A 15,893-nucleotide genomic window follows, 5' to 3' on the forward strand; every position below is an offset into this window, starting at 1 on the left:
ATAAGCTTGTGGTGAACTTATGTTTATAGATATCAGCCAATTTTAAACAAGCAGTGCTGCAGTGTAAAGCACAGAGGAAGGACATAGCTGCATTAGAGAGGAGACCGTACTAAAATGTCAGACTTTACCCCAATACAACATAGTTAAAAAGAAACTAAAGTAAACAGAAGACCATAAATAGCAGCCGAGGTAGTCAAAAGGAACATGGAAATTCACTTTAATGCTAAATTTCATCATGAATTTGTAAAAATGAAGATTCCCCTCCAGCCTGGTAGACTAAAGCCATTTTATTTTACATAAGCGCTGCCCTAAATCCATATTATGCAGAGATCTCTGGGAACTAAAGGAAAACTTTGATACGGAGTTCGGAGCCACATGACTGTACTTGGCTAGAGGGAAACCGAAAAGTTTAGTAATATCTATCAGATGCATTCTAGGGAATTTCAAAGTGAATCACAGCTAGATAATTCGAAACAGCTTGTGAATCCCAAATACCAAATAGGGCAATAAGAGTAGGTTGGAAATACCACCATTATTACTGTGATTAGGTGCCAGATGGATAATTGCAACCAAATGTGCCGCATGTAAGCAATTCCACCCAAGCACTAACCTTGATTAAACTAGTTTGTTTCCAATGTGTAACATGAGGTAAACGCCTTTGTTAACAATAATTGTGTTTGCTGCTCTTTCGTTTTACTCAGGATTACATATTTTAGGCATTAAGGACGTATTACGCTGAAGTAGTTTCGGGATTATTGCGGTTAGGTCAGGGTTTACGAGGTGGGTTAAAAGCTTATATTATATTGATCTGTAATTTAGATGTCTAATAGAAGCAAGAGATAAAAAGATATGGGTGAGGGGAAGAGATGGGAAAAACAGTCTATAACGTGCGTTCGATTGTAATGGTCGGGGAGAACGCAAACCAAATGTCATGATACGGCACATGACAAAATGATAAAACAAGCGCACGGACGGAAAAATTATTTTTTGAAGGGTAACTAAACTTTTAACAAAATCTTTTAGACATGTCATAGTGAGGCGAGGGTCTGAGCACTGAGACACCCACTGATTGTTAAAATGAAGTGGCAGGAGCGATCAGGTGAGCGCTGGACCACTTAGTTTCTGATCGGCTTTCCTCTAAAAGCTGAACGAGAGTTGTACGGACTCAGACTTTCTATTGAGCCCGTACGCCGCTTCAAGGAAATCCAAATCAGTGACTAAAGCGGCACAACGTTCACCCGAGCGCTTCGGAGGCTTCATTTTAGCGATCGGTGGGGGTCTCAGTGCTCGCTCACTATGACATGTCAAAAGTTTGTTAGAAAGTTTAGTTACCCTTTAAGGAAAGTTAGTGAGGATCATGGTTATGCTTCGTTCAGGGCCTGAGGGGGGGCGATTCTATTTGGTGTCATGCACAGCCCCCTAGGGGCCTACAAATCCTGCCCATTCAGGACCCCCATCAAAAAGCCAGAGCAGCAAGCAACTACAGAGTCTCTCTCTCTCTCTCTGGGGGACCCAGCACGTCCACGTACTAGATCGACAGCCCAGTCATTTCAATGAGCAGCCTGTAATGCTTTCGTTCTCCTGTGGAGGTGCTGCAGGGAAATTGTAATTAAGAAAGCTAGATCTATTTAAAGAGCTTGTCCAATTATTACTGGCAGCAAGTGTTCAATTTATCACTGAGATGGTGGGCACGGTTTCTTTACACCTATCTTGCCCATATTGACGGAATACGTCTACAGGACATTATGGATGTATCTTATGTCTATGGACAAAACAAACTAGTATAGATATTACTGCATGTCTGACCCCCAGCAATGATAACCGCCATCTGCCAAAATACTGGAAGAGATAATCTTAGCCAGTATATAGCATGATGTTCTCCAGTATGTATGATTATATATAGGAAAGGTAGGAAAGTACCGCAAAAACACTTGGCGGCCATACCATCTTTATAAGCCACGCACAAACCAAAGCAACGGGAGCTGTGGTGTCTGAAATAATGGTGTGTGTACGGGGAATGTTTTTCCCTAAAACATTGTATTTTATACCCAGGTTTCAGCTCGGTCTGTCAAAATATACCGTCAAAAACAGTCATGATCAATAAGAAACAATGCATGTGATCTAGCCAATCATCCAGAGAAAAACACTGCTCCATCTGCAGGCTTAGATTCCTCCAATATAGCCAGTCTGCAAAACAGAAAATCCATCGCTGCCGTGTACTTAGTCTATCTGTTTAATTGCAGTTTAATGCGGATTGATCCGCACATTAATTGGCCTGTAAAACAGATTGATTTTTTTAATAGAGTTTTATACTCTCTGCAGTGACAATGTAGACCTATTGATTTAGTTTCAGCAGTAAATACTCTGCAGAAAGCGGCTTATGAACCCTCTAATCCTATTTTTCACGGCCTTAACCGCACTCTCCCAAAGGAGGGTTAATTTAAAAAGTTTAGTTTTTCATTCGACATGTAATTAGTAACTTTTTAGAGTGGTGGTCATTGGGGTCAAGCCCCTTATTAATTTTTGTACTAGAGAATTCAACGATTGCAGATGAAAGACAATAGAAACCATGGGGCCGCTTTTACTGACGGAGGTAATGTTATTTTGAATTAACGGGTCTTCAGGTTGTCGGAGCCATAAAAGAAAAGTAATCTCATAGAAAAATTTAGTTGGACAATATTAGACTTTATTGGGCAGATCCCGCATTATGGTGCCACCACCTGTCGATGACCAGCACCAAATAACTAAATTATCAACCGATTCGTTCGCCCGAAGGAGTCGGACTATTTGAACGTTCACGGTTTGAGTAGTTGCAAAAGGACTGTAAAAATGGCTCATCCAGACCGGTTTTGCAATCATCCGACCAGATGCTCTGGTTTTAAGAACGCATTATTTGGTCTAAGGACCAAGCAAAGACGTTGCCCAACCTAAAAATGCTAAGATGGAGTAATATCTTCCTTGCCGAAAAGAAGGAAATAATGGCCGAGGGGGATCCCAGTTTGTGGAGAAACTCAACCTTCAGAACAGATTTCTTTTGCAGAACTACAGATTTATTGGCTGGGAATCTTCACGGTTCTCATAGCTGGAAGCTGTTTTGGTACCATACAATCTCTCCAAGCTTTATTTAAAGGGTGTCTGTCAACAAGAGTTTATGGTATCTGAGCGCACTATCAAAAAGTTTTTGATGGCCTATAAAAGCTCAACCAATGGGTACAATAGTGCCCAAAAAATTCAGTCACCCAAAAAGCTACCAACCAAGGACTAGGAAACGAGTATATCAAGTATGGCAATGAGGATATGTAATAACTTCCCTTCTTCTACATGGACCATCTCAGTCACTCAGCAGCGGTGAGTGGACTCACGTTAGAAATAGATGCGCGGTTTTGATGGAGTCACCACACAATGGAGTCGATAGAAAAGACTAATAACTGGCACACTAATTGGAACTACAACGGGATAATTGGCAGGCAGGTTTGTGCCAATAGTTAAATATTTTATAGGACATTTCAAGCATGGGGAACCCAGAAGGTTCTCAAAAAGGTTTCAAAACAAAAAACACAAAAAATTCCAGCTACGCTAATCTTGTAAAGACCTTTTCTTTTACGGTAACGATCACTCGATTTTTTTGGTTTACAATTTTTTAATTTATTTTATAATGTTATGCTTACAAATTATTTTATTTTATTTTTTCCCCAATCCTTTGTCACTTTCTTCACAATGAGTCCTTTAAAGAACAGCTTTTTTGAGTTGAAAAGCTTCCACTCTTTGGAACGAGGACACATTGAATTTGAGGAAGACAAGAAAACAGTAGGAGCTTATACTTGTTTAAGTCAGAGAAAGGGCTATTTCATACAAGTGCTAGTCACTGGAACACTTTGGGACTTTCTAAAAACCTCCTTGAAGTCATATTGAATTGAAATTTGTGCTTTCATTAATCCTGAATAAAAAAAAATTCAGGGCTTCTTAAGACTTTTTCTTCCTCCAGATCCCAATGGTCAGCAGTTATTTCCTCACTGCTGAGTTCCTCAGTGTTTGGGAAATAGCAGGGGCCGGCTAATTGACCATTTTCTATTAAACACAAGACATAATAGACGAACATCTGGTGATTAAAAGAAGGCTCTCTGTAGCCCCGACTTGGACTTCCCAGCAATGAAAGTCAAACAAGACAACTCTGCTCAAGCTGCACAAAGTTTTTTACAAGTTTAATAAGATATTAAGAAAATCCAAAAATACTGAACCTTCACTGCTCTTTATTGGACTGTGGTTGACTGTTCCACAATAATTTATAGATTGGGTTATATATATATATATATATATATATATATATATATATATATATATATATATATTCTCCAATTTAAAAATGTGCATGGCAATAGAGAAGATTAAATGAATTTGGCAACTCTATGGAGCTCCATTCAAAAATAGACCCACAAATCTTTAGGTCATTTATAAAATAGAGCAAATTGATTTGCCGAGACATTGGACTTTAGTTGAATGGACTGTCAGATCTCTTAGCAATTTGGGATAATTTATGAAAATTAATAAAAAGAACAAATATTAGCTAAAGAATTTAAAAATAAATAAAAAAAATAAAAATAAATATTTCGAAATTTGGACCATATATTTTGAATAACTTACATATTCGTAAAAAAAAAAATAATACATTAAAATGTATAAATATCTATCTCTATAAAGCTCTCACTCCCTCTCGAGCCCGGCTCTCTTTATATTTAACATCACCTAATGATACAAATTATTTACTGTATACAAATAAAAAATAAGCCCTCAGTTTACCCAAAGGAGGATAAGATATTTGCCAGTGCTCCGTGCCTTTAGAATATGGCCAATGTCCAGCATCAATCTCGGAATTACAAGCTATATCAACAATTTTATTGATGGAGCAACATGCCAAGTCACCTCAACCGTATTCGTAGAGTTTTTTTTTTTCCACTTGAAAGTAAACACAGGTGAGCAAATCCAAACTGAAAAAATGAAAGGTGAGCGTATCAATGTCTAACAAAACGCCGATCAATAGCACCGGAGGATTAAATGCTAGATTAATCAAGAATAACTTCTGTAACGAACTTAAAGTACACAAAAGAAGACTTTTCAGAGCATTTCCTGGCAAAGATAAAGCACAAATCCAAAGGTTTAATGAAGCATAGAGACATTTACAAAACGCATTTCTCCGGATCTTCGGTTCCGAGAACAGAGTGTTTTCCGTCAGGGAGGTACAAAAAAAAAAAAAAAAAGGAGCAGTTCAAATAAGAAGCAGAAACACCCTCAAAGTAACTTACAGTGAAACATCCCTCGAAGACCACGGTGGAATTTATTGTGTTGTATTAATATTACATAGAATCATGATTGGCAACCTAATTTTGTATTGTTTTTCGGGACAACTTAGTAAAAAATCATGGACCAAACATTTTTCTCTGGAAATAAAATTTGTTTCGTACTGAGGATATTGTCCGTTTACAGTCATTATTTTACATGGTTTAAAACAAGTTCAACTTACAGTGAAAGGCTGATGACTTGTGAGGAGGAGGATCCAAGGGTGGGGATGGCACTCAGCTCATTGCAGCCCAATTGCCTAAATGAAAAATAAACATAAATACAAAAAGTCTAAATACAAAACACAAGATTAGAAATTCAAAATTTTGCACAATTGGATATTTTAGAATCAAACATTCAGACAATTTGAATTTTTTTTATTTTTTTAAGAAGAATCAGCAAAATATCAATTACACGAAAAAGTAGTAAGAAAAGTGTAATTGGTATTAAAAAAAAATAAAAAAATTGTGACTTTTAAATCAAAAATAGAGCATTGTTATTATGAGGGAGAATTTTTGCAGTAATTTTAAAATCTAAATAGAAATACAGTTCCAGATAACGATGTGGAGACAGATATTATGGCCCACATTTTACATCTGTGTTTAAGCAACGTGTACCTTGTCATTACACAGTATGCAGAGGTCATGTGCTGACCTTAGACCTCAAAATCGGCTTTCCTGTTAAATCTCCTCCACATCTACAAATTGTTATGTAAATAAAAGTCTCCTGCGATCTGGTGGTCATTAGGACAAGGTAACCGACAGGGAAAATTTCTAGAATACTGAAACTCTAATGTATATTCTTACATTTTCTTAGTATTTCACAATTTTTGAACATTAAATATTTTTCCCTAATTTTTCCATTTTCAAGTGTTTTTGATTTTTTTTAAATTACCCTCAAATATTTATTTATGGACCTAAATTCATACATAAAAAAACCCACACAGTCTGGATGAGTGTGTTTTTGATTATAAAAAAAATTAGAATGAGATTACGGGGGGGGGGGGGGTGTCGTAGTTTTATTTTAAAAAAAAACAACTGTCTCAAATAAAAAAGTGGAGAATTTGCCAAAACAACCAATTAGAATCAAGCTGAATTTTTTCAAAGGTTCTTCTTAAAAGGTAAGGGATATACGTCAATCACTGTGAGGAGTGGAGAGTTGGGGGAGCGTTCCTCCTGATGAATACATCGGACTCCTAACTAGGAGTCTGCTTTGATCGCTTCTATTAGTCAAATACAAATTTCGGGACATATGAAAACCCACCTGGTTACAAGGGGACATATATACTTTTATTTATAGGTCACCTGGGCTTTGACACAAGTCTATATAATAAAATACCCCATGTGTTTGTTCAATGAGATATTCCTCCAATTAGCACAGCTTTTTAACTGGCTTCTTGAAGGATGGTGGCGTAGTCTTCGGCCACCCTCATTGATTCTCTTGCTCGCAAGCAGCATACTGAAGCAATTACCTGCTCACTTCCAAGTCAGGAGTGAAGGGGCAACCTCCAGGATTTGCTGAATTAGCAGCTTTATTTTATACATTACAAGAACAAGCTTTTCCCAAGTTGCACATTCTGTGGCAAGACCCCGAGATGAAAATAATAAGAGGAACCAAAGAAAATAGTTGACGCCCAACAGATATCCTGTGGTGGTCTTCATTTACTGTAGAAAAACATAGTAGGAACCGGTCTTCTAATCTAGGCACATTGCACATTTTGTAACTTCGGGGACATTAATGAGGTGTTAAACTAATGCAAATGGTTTGCACTGCAAGGAAGGCTGAACTATATAGAAACTGTATATAATATTGGACATTCTGCACTTGGTTGTAATTTTCAATAGCCTTGGAAAGTCAACCAATATCGTAGGTGGGATCTATTAACTTCTAGACAAAACATTATCTATACATCTTCGAGAACTTCTACCTATCCATTATGCTTGTGGGTATTATTTTCAGTATAATAAGCAAAGAAAATAAGAGTACGGCTGAATGATATCCCTGCAGGACAAAAATATATCAAGTTAAAGGTGTTGGCCAATTTAGATAATCCATTGTATTAGACACAACCCCTGACTATCAGTTGATCACAGAATGTGCCCAGCGATCAGCTGTAATCGATGGGCGAACCTGGCAGCAAGTGTTTAGTTTGCCTGCAGCACCACCACAGGTGAAGTAAGGCATTGCACCATGCCGATTGAAGACCCCGAGATCTCTAAGTAATGCAGGAATGTATCAGACAGATGCTCATTGTAGGTTTTTGCATAAATCAACAACCCGTTCAATAGTAGGGAACAACATCTAACCCAATCAATAAGGAACAGAATTGTCATGGACTGCTATGGTCACAGTTTTAGCTAAATAATTATAAGATGGGGGAAGGGTTTGGTAGATCTTATGAAAGATTAGTGGAGCTCCCTAGGATGATAAATATTTTCAAGGAAGAGGGAGGGGGTTCTTTCAATGTAGAAAAACCTGAACTACTACTTTTATGTCAGAATAGGACACCCACGTAATTCTGAACTGACGAACCGGGGGAGTATTTAGGAAGGAATGATTTCCTTACTATATCTCACATAAATAAACCCATAAATGACATATGAGTTTTGTAAACCAACTGAAGGGAAGCAGACTCCTATAGGGAGGGTTGAAACGGACATTGATAACGTGGTCTCATTAAAATGAACACACAAGCCATATTTAATCATGTCAGGTGTAACAAAGATAACTCGGCTTCTGTCTGGCATTGTGTAGGACAAGTAAAGACATTTGTGTAAGCGATACCGAGTATTGTGTTATGACAAATCAGTCAGTGATTTTCCCATTAACTCGTCTTCGCTTCATGAGTCCTTTTGACACGGCTTAAAAGGAACCATGAACACTGTATTAATTCTGTACATATAGATCGTTTTTATTAGTGCCGTCAGAATTTGTTTTTGGCCAACACTATATTTTCTGCTTCTCATAAACAGACACCCTGGCCGAGAAGGGCTTCGCCGTATAAAACATTTATGGACCAGCTGCCAATTTGGTGTCAAGTAAAAACAGAGGCTCTTAAAACGAGACCATTTGTAGCTTGCAAGCTGATGAATTAAGTAACGATAATCTCTAAATAATGGGGGAAAAGGTCCAAGGGCAAAAACGGGGATTATATACCAAGTTTGCAGGCTAGTTTAGGGAAACTGGGAATGTAATTAAAGTACAATGTAATATACTAAATTTCCAAGTAATTAGATCTTATTTTAGCGGCTGCTTTTACGATGATTTAGATCGGTTTGCTGGTCAGGAGACTTCTATAAATCGCGTTTTTAAATGGAATGTAGGGTCAAAAATATTTGAAAATAATATTTATTATAAAGCATAAACGTATAAAAATAAAAAACATAACACACACACACCTGGCTGACGTTTTCAGTAGTTTATTTTGTTTAGCTTTGCTGTGTAGACTGGGACAGAGTCAGCAGAATCATCTAATCATTAGCATGGAGATTTAATGTCAGATTGTACTGCTATACACACAATAACAATATACACATACAGATAAGGCTCTGTATGCAGCTCCCCTGCCATTCCCTGGTCTTTAGGGGATGAGACTGTACTCTATCTTTTCATAGACACTGTATTAGACTATTGACACATTACTGTACTTACTTATCCTGTTCTAGTCTACATGCCTGCTTGAAATGTATGGTAAGAAATGCTCATGTCCACAAGGTCAATGAAAAAAATGGAGGTCTAGTGTATAGTAAAAGCCCTACAACCGATCCAGGGTCATGACAGGAGTATAGTAGTATGTGGCATAAGAAAAGACACCCTGGATATTCACACAGCCATAGGAATTCCATACCCCGCATTTCGCAAACGTATAAACGACTATGATGTTCAAAGTATGCTAGGTAATTGGTAAATTAACTTTAAAGAGTTAATAATGTATGAGAAACTAAACATAACCCCGATATCCAATACATTTCTAAAATGTACACATGTTCACAAGCCATAGGGGACATTTGTTTAATATATCACAGTCATTAGAGAATGTGACCAGCAGGAAGACGGGAAGGAGGGAGGGAATTATTTTCTGTTACTTCCATTAGGAACAAGGACACTTCATTCGGTGACTTTTCTGCCAATATGATTTGGGACAGATTCTCCCACATGCAAATACTGGCTATACAGTCGATTCTATAGGACGGTGTTTAAATCATTTGACACTCAACAACAAGTACTATTTTCCGATTGCTTTCATAGCTCCAACTGTCCAAGTCACCAGCAATGGCAATCCAACCATGAAGTAGTGTCTTGCTCAAGACCGAAGAGTAATACGGGGCGATTTTAAGCACATTTAACCTATGCAACTTCTATGGTGCCCATGTAGAGGGAGTCTGAGCTCAGGTTGGCCTAATTTCCAATCCTTTTGGGTGGTATGAACTTACAAAGGCCCCTTGCAATGTTAGTAATGAAGGTTGGAGAAACCAGCTCAAGAGTTGCGTCATCCTTCTCTGAACATGTCCAGAGATTTAAAACTTGAACTCTGTGCTAAAAAGGACTACACCATGGCCCAAAAGTTGTATTCATAACATGGAGTGCAAGAATAGACACAATACTGTAGAGACTAGGAGCCGGTTTGACCACACTAGGAGGAAAATTATACTTTTTTCGGTGCCTTGAACTTTCGTAGGCATCGGTAGAAAGCAACCAAAAAAGTTTGGTGTCTGTAGAATATTTTTAGGTGCATTGGCCAACCAGGTTTCAAACATTTCTTCATCCCTGGTCGAATGAGTTGAACAAATACTACGTGGGATGGAGAACTAGCTTAGGTCGAGAAGACACCACCCGAGACTCCAAAACCATTATTGCAATCATCGAAACAACGATCTGTCTAGTTGATACAGTAAAGATAGTAGTCAAGAAAAAAAAAGCCGTATATAAAATGGAAACACAGACACGTAAAAAAGGCTAATCTGCTGACGTAACTGAAGCAGGAGAAGCTGGCGCCCAGGGACCGAGTATTTTATTTCAAACCTCCAGCTGAAGCACCAGAGATCTCCTCTAAAAGTGCAGCAAAAGCTATAGAAAAATACTCACACTTCCCGTAGACCCTGCAGCTCCACAAAGGCGGCCGGATCGATCTCCTTCAGTTTGTTGTGGCTCAGGTTTCTGTTAGAATTACAAAAAAAGAGAAAAGGCAATCGAATCAGCACATGGCAATCACTGAGGTCAGCAGAAACCTGCCTGACAATTATTCTGGATCGCATGGAGAAAACGATCTGCTGTTATACAAGTGCACTTAGGAAATGGCAATGCTTTTTCAGTTTCGGCAAACAAGCCCATTACAAAGGCACTATAAGTATACATGAAATGCCCTGTATACGGCGATCCCTGGTAATTAAATCAGTAAATTCAAGTGGATTAGCTGCGTTTTGTTTTCATTTATTTTCTTTGGTTCGGAGAGTCAAACAAATCAATCTTCCAGCGTTTAGTCAGCGACCGGGCCTGGTTTACGAGCCATTAGAAGAATTATGGCAATTAATGAGAGCTCTCTCCTACAATATACTAAAACAGTGTAGAGTCTAGCACAGATGTCTCCTTGGTAATCCATTGGTCTTTATAATGGCTGCCCTGTCTGGGCAACCCCTTCTCTAAATAACGACCTGATGGCGACTACCACGGGTCTGGCAAATGAGATCCCTGGCGATCGACTGATCGCTGGGGGAAGCTGCAGGTGGCTACACTATGGTATTACATAGCGTCCATCCATGGTTGCACGGTCCTTCAGAGCAGAAGCCAATCTCTGCAGCAGCTCTTCACTAGGGGGGTCCCGGCCGGCGGAGCTTTCTATAGGACGCCATATTCATTACTTGGACATATGGAGAGGGGTTGTACTAGGGACCAGCACTTTAGAGCTCCATTACTAATTGTCCCCCAACTTTCTAGTACCAGTTTAATGCCATAAGTAGGTAGATTGCCATTCTAGACTCTACCCCAACTAGGTGCCAATTTCGGAGCTGTAATGGTGCCCATGTAGGAGCCTATAGATCAACTGTGCTCAGTCTATTAGGAAAACACTCCAAAATAATTTATTCTGCCTGTTTCTTTGGGCAGGCGGGCGCACTTTAATTTCAGGGAATGGAGAATATACCAGAGAAAGCAACAAAAACAATCACAGAAATAAGTATATACATACTGACGGCCACTTGGTATAAAATATGTGACCCTTGTAGGTAACGCAGTCAATTTAATAAGAGTGTGGACTCCTGGTATAATACAAGGTCTATTCAATAACTGCCTCGCAGGTTCCGATGCCTTTATTGTATTATAATCCGCGTACACCGAAACCCGTTTTGTAACGATCTCTAGTCAAGGCTTTCCTAACACAAACAGGTCCGGGCTGCGCACACTATAACTATTCCTTTGTTACATGAATCCCTTCATAAAGGAAAGCCTTAGCGGTCATTCAGCATAAATTGCAAAACTTCTATTTGAATGAAAGTCATATGAACCATGGACTGACAGAGCATTCAGGCCTCATTTGATAACATGTAGGACAAAAATGTAATTTGCTTGGCGGAGATTACATTACTGGTTAACCACATAATGAGGTTAGGTTGAACGTGTCACTACTGATTTGAATTGTAGTGAGGAAGTCTTAATGGATAAATAAAATATCCATATGACATATTAAATCCCGTGTAATGCAGCTTGACAAATGCTGGTGCATGGAGATAATGGCGGACTACGTGAACTGTGCCGTTAAAAGGAATGATACCGGACAAATAACACTAAGGCCCCATGAACCCGACTGTAAGAAAATCCCTGTAATTGCGGACCATAATACGGTCCGCAATTACGGACTCATTCAGTTCTATTGGCAGAGGACACTTTTCCGTATTGCTACCGATAGGTATCCGTGCCGTAGAATTGTTCCGGGAATTATGGCGCATGTCCTATTTTTCGGGCCGTGCTCCCATACTTTGTATGGGAAAAGGGGCCGAAAATGCGGGCTGCGGCCGTCGGCGGCCAACCGTGCACGCAACTTCGGGCCGTGATTACGGGCACAGCCGTGTGCATGAGGCCTAAATTGTTAAAAAAAAGATGCATTATTTATATTGATATTGTTGCCTTGTAAAGCTAAATCAGAGTTTTAATTGTTTGTACTAGAATCCCAAAAGCAAATTTTTACCTAGAACAAAAACATATGGTGACAATATAAAATTCCTTAAGGGGTTTTCCAGGAATTTACATGGATAGGCTATCCTTAGGATAGGCAATTAATGTGTGGGGAACCCCCACAAATCAGCAGAACAAAGGTGCCGTGGTGCTTCTACTGAAAGTGCATACGGCTGAACTTGGGGTGATCGGTAGGACCAGGCACAGTTGGATGAAGTGAAGCGCTGCTGTGGCTGATACAACAGTGAAGGGGCCGCAGCGCATCAGTACATATCACCCCATGTTCAGCCCTTTGCACTTGCAGTACCAGGAAGAGCAGTAGAAGTACATTGTTCTGCTGATGGTGGGGGCTCTCAATATAAATTCCTGGAACAGTTGTCTTCTGAAAAAAAATTTGTAGTTATCCGGCTTATATCTTATCTGTTGGTTGTCACTTTTGCAAAACATTGTCCACCATAACCGTTCAAATAAGGTTCTGTATCAATCTCTACCAGACTCCGGAACAGCAGATCCACTGCTTCATCACTAGCAAATTTGCCATCCAGGAGTCTAGGAAAGTTGTTTGGGGCTTCGGGGGCAGCTGAATGGCAGACATATTGATTGTTACCCAGGTTTTTGGCAAATAGAATTGCCTAAAAAGTAGCAAATTGGAATGAATGTAATAATATAATTCCAACAATTTACCTAACCCCAACTCCAAAAATCTTTTAGTATTTGGCATAAGCTGTAAACCCAGTTAAAAGAAAAAAAAAAACATGTTTATCCTATAAAATTAGGGGCCTTTGAACAGGTCCAAATTAACAGTACACATAAAGGCCTGTTCACATCTGCGCTGCGAACAGATCTGGCCCAAAATACCGAGCTGCGCTATAGTCTACGGGAAAAGCCGCCATGACGGAAACCCGACGGAACCCATTTAAGCCAATTGGTTCCATCACATAACTAAAATTAAAGGAATTTACTGCATTAGGAACTCAGGGGCATTTGTACCATTATTTGTAGTATCATTTGTGAACCTCTTTAAAAGGAACAGCAGTCAGAACGGAGAGTATGTTATAAATAGTGCAGTGCTGAGGGGGCGGAGCATGATTCCTATCTTTGGTGTTCTGTGTCATGCTCCACCCCCTCAGTTTATCACTGATCCTTAATTTACACTGGCTAATGCTCTTTACGATGGCTCAAAAATGGAGTCAGTTCTTCATTGGCAGAAAAACTCTATCTACGCTCTTTACCCATAAATCCAGAATGGATATTTACGTAAAAATGGTCATATTTTCCATAGCACATTTCTCCCTAAAAGGCATTTTCTTCTGAGCTACACAAAAATAGCAAAATAATGATTGAAACGTGAAAATGAATTAATAAGAACGCATTTCTCCGCCAAGTCTGGTTTTGTCAAAAACACATGATCCAATATGAACGAGATACTAAACCAAAAACACATTGGAGTCAAAATGGTGATAAATTTAGCCGTCACTCTGCGGAAAACTAACCCGGAAAGATTAAACGATCTGACAGAATTCCTCGACTTTCTTAAAATCACATGAGCAAAGTATGTCAACAGTTTTGCAGTTGGTGACATGATGTACTATACAAGACGGGACTAGGTCACAAACTAACCCAGGGCCTCATTTATTGAAACTGGAAGAGAAAAACGGGTCTTGTGGCAATAGAAAACAATCATAGTGCAGCTTTAACCTCTCCAGAGCAGGGTAAGAAATAAAAATGGGAGTTGTGGTTGGTTGCTATGGTCGCTCATGGCCTCCGTGAGGAATCCTACGTAGATGCTAAACGTAGGGCCAAAAAAAAAAAAACAGACTAGGGCAGTGAATAAAATCTGCTACAATTTATACTCCGTTGAGATCTGCGTAAAGAGCTCCGTCACCGATTCTGTAAAAAATAGAGACCATGATGGAAACTTGACGAACACCATAAAAAGTCAATCCAAATTTAGCGGAAAAAAACATAAATCAAACTTCTGGGCATGCTGCATATTTTTAAATGTGCAGCATGCGCAATAGGTTGCGGAAATTCGATTTTCCAATGCGGATTTCACTTTTGCCATGTGTATAAAACGCGCTGATTTTGCCAAGAGAAAAACGCTGCCATGTCTGATCCCACTCTTAGATGGCACGTTAGTATATATAGAACATAATGTATCAGGGTATGTGCACACACACTAATTACGTCCGTAATTGACGGACGTATTTCAGCCGCAAGTCCCGGACCGAACACAGTGCAGGGAGCCGGGCTCCTAGCATCATACTTATGTACGATGCTAGGAGTCCCTGTCTCTCTGCAGGACAACTGTCCCGTACTGTAATCATGTTTTCAGTACGGGACAGTAGTTCCACGGAGAGGCAGGGACTCCTAGCGTCGTACATAAGTATGATGCTAGGAGCCCGGCTCCCTGCACTGTGTTCGGTCCGGGACTTGCGCCCGAAATACGTCCGTCAATTACGGACGTAATTAGTGTGTGTGCACATACCCTCAGGCACATCATATTTTTCCCGACCTTCTGCAAGTACATTAGGAAAGCTCCCGATGTACATGCTAATCATGTCCGTAAGGTAACATTAGGCCGACGGAGGCCAATAGAGTGACCTTTGGCCGCCGTCGTGCCGACATAGCAAAAAATAGACTATGATATTTTATTAACTGGATCCCTTAAAAAACGTATATGGCGCAGTATATATATATATTTTTTTAAATGGGACCATATGGCATCTGTCAGAGACGTACATTTAACATATACGTCAAAAATTTTCAATGATTTATATATTAAAGTAGATCTGTCACCTCTCCGGACAGGTTTGTCTGTTTTAGTAAATACTTGTATCCCAAAAAAAACTATTCTGGAGCATCTTTTCATAGAACTAGTTGTAGTGCTGTTCCTCTGTTATTCCTCCTAGAAGTGTATGGAAAAATTAACAACTGGTGTTACCATTCCCTTGTCAAAAGGGGAGTGTCCCACCAGTGTGCCACTGATTGGACATTGTCAGACTCTGTAGGGACACCCCCCCCCAACTGGTAACACCCAGTTGTCAATTCATAAATTTGTAAGAGGAATAACAGAGGGACGGTATAACGTAGAGATTGCAGAAAAGATGCTCTACGATCATTATTTTATGCAGAATACAAGTATTTACTAAAATAGCGACGTCAGGAGAGGAAACCAGTCCTCTTTAAACGGACGCCATAATAGCCTGTGTGTGACGGATGCCTAACCATGTCACCGTCACCCCTAGGCTATTATGGTATCCATTAAACATATGTCATATCAATGATGTATACCTTAAACGGATGCCATAATAGCCTATAGGTGACGTATGTAACGGTTAGGCATCAGTCACAGCCTAACAGAGCATTAACCGATGTATGCGTTGAACAGA

General features: G+C 39.5%; 1 protein-coding gene across 1 annotated transcript in view; it reads right to left on the reverse strand.

Moving 5' to 3' along the window:
- LRIG1 (leucine rich repeats and immunoglobulin like domains 1) overlaps window positions 1-15,893 on the reverse strand; it is an 82,451-nt gene that overhangs the window by 37,034 nt on the left and 29,524 nt on the right. Inside the window, exons 2-3 of the mRNA XM_075834006.1 lie at window positions 10,420-10,491; window positions 5,519-5,593 (exon numbers count right to left, since the gene is read on the reverse strand). Coding sequence (XP_075690121.1) covers window positions 5,519-5,593; window positions 10,420-10,491 — 147 coding nt within the window. The remainder of the gene's footprint in view (window positions 1-5,518; window positions 5,594-10,419; window positions 10,492-15,893) is intronic.

The sequence above is a fragment of the Rhinoderma darwinii genome, chromosome 7 (genome assembly GCF_050947455.1).
Source record: "Rhinoderma darwinii isolate aRhiDar2 chromosome 7, aRhiDar2.hap1, whole genome shotgun sequence".
NCBI classification, from domain to species: Eukaryota; Metazoa; Chordata; class Amphibia; order Anura; family Rhinodermatidae; genus Rhinoderma; species Rhinoderma darwinii.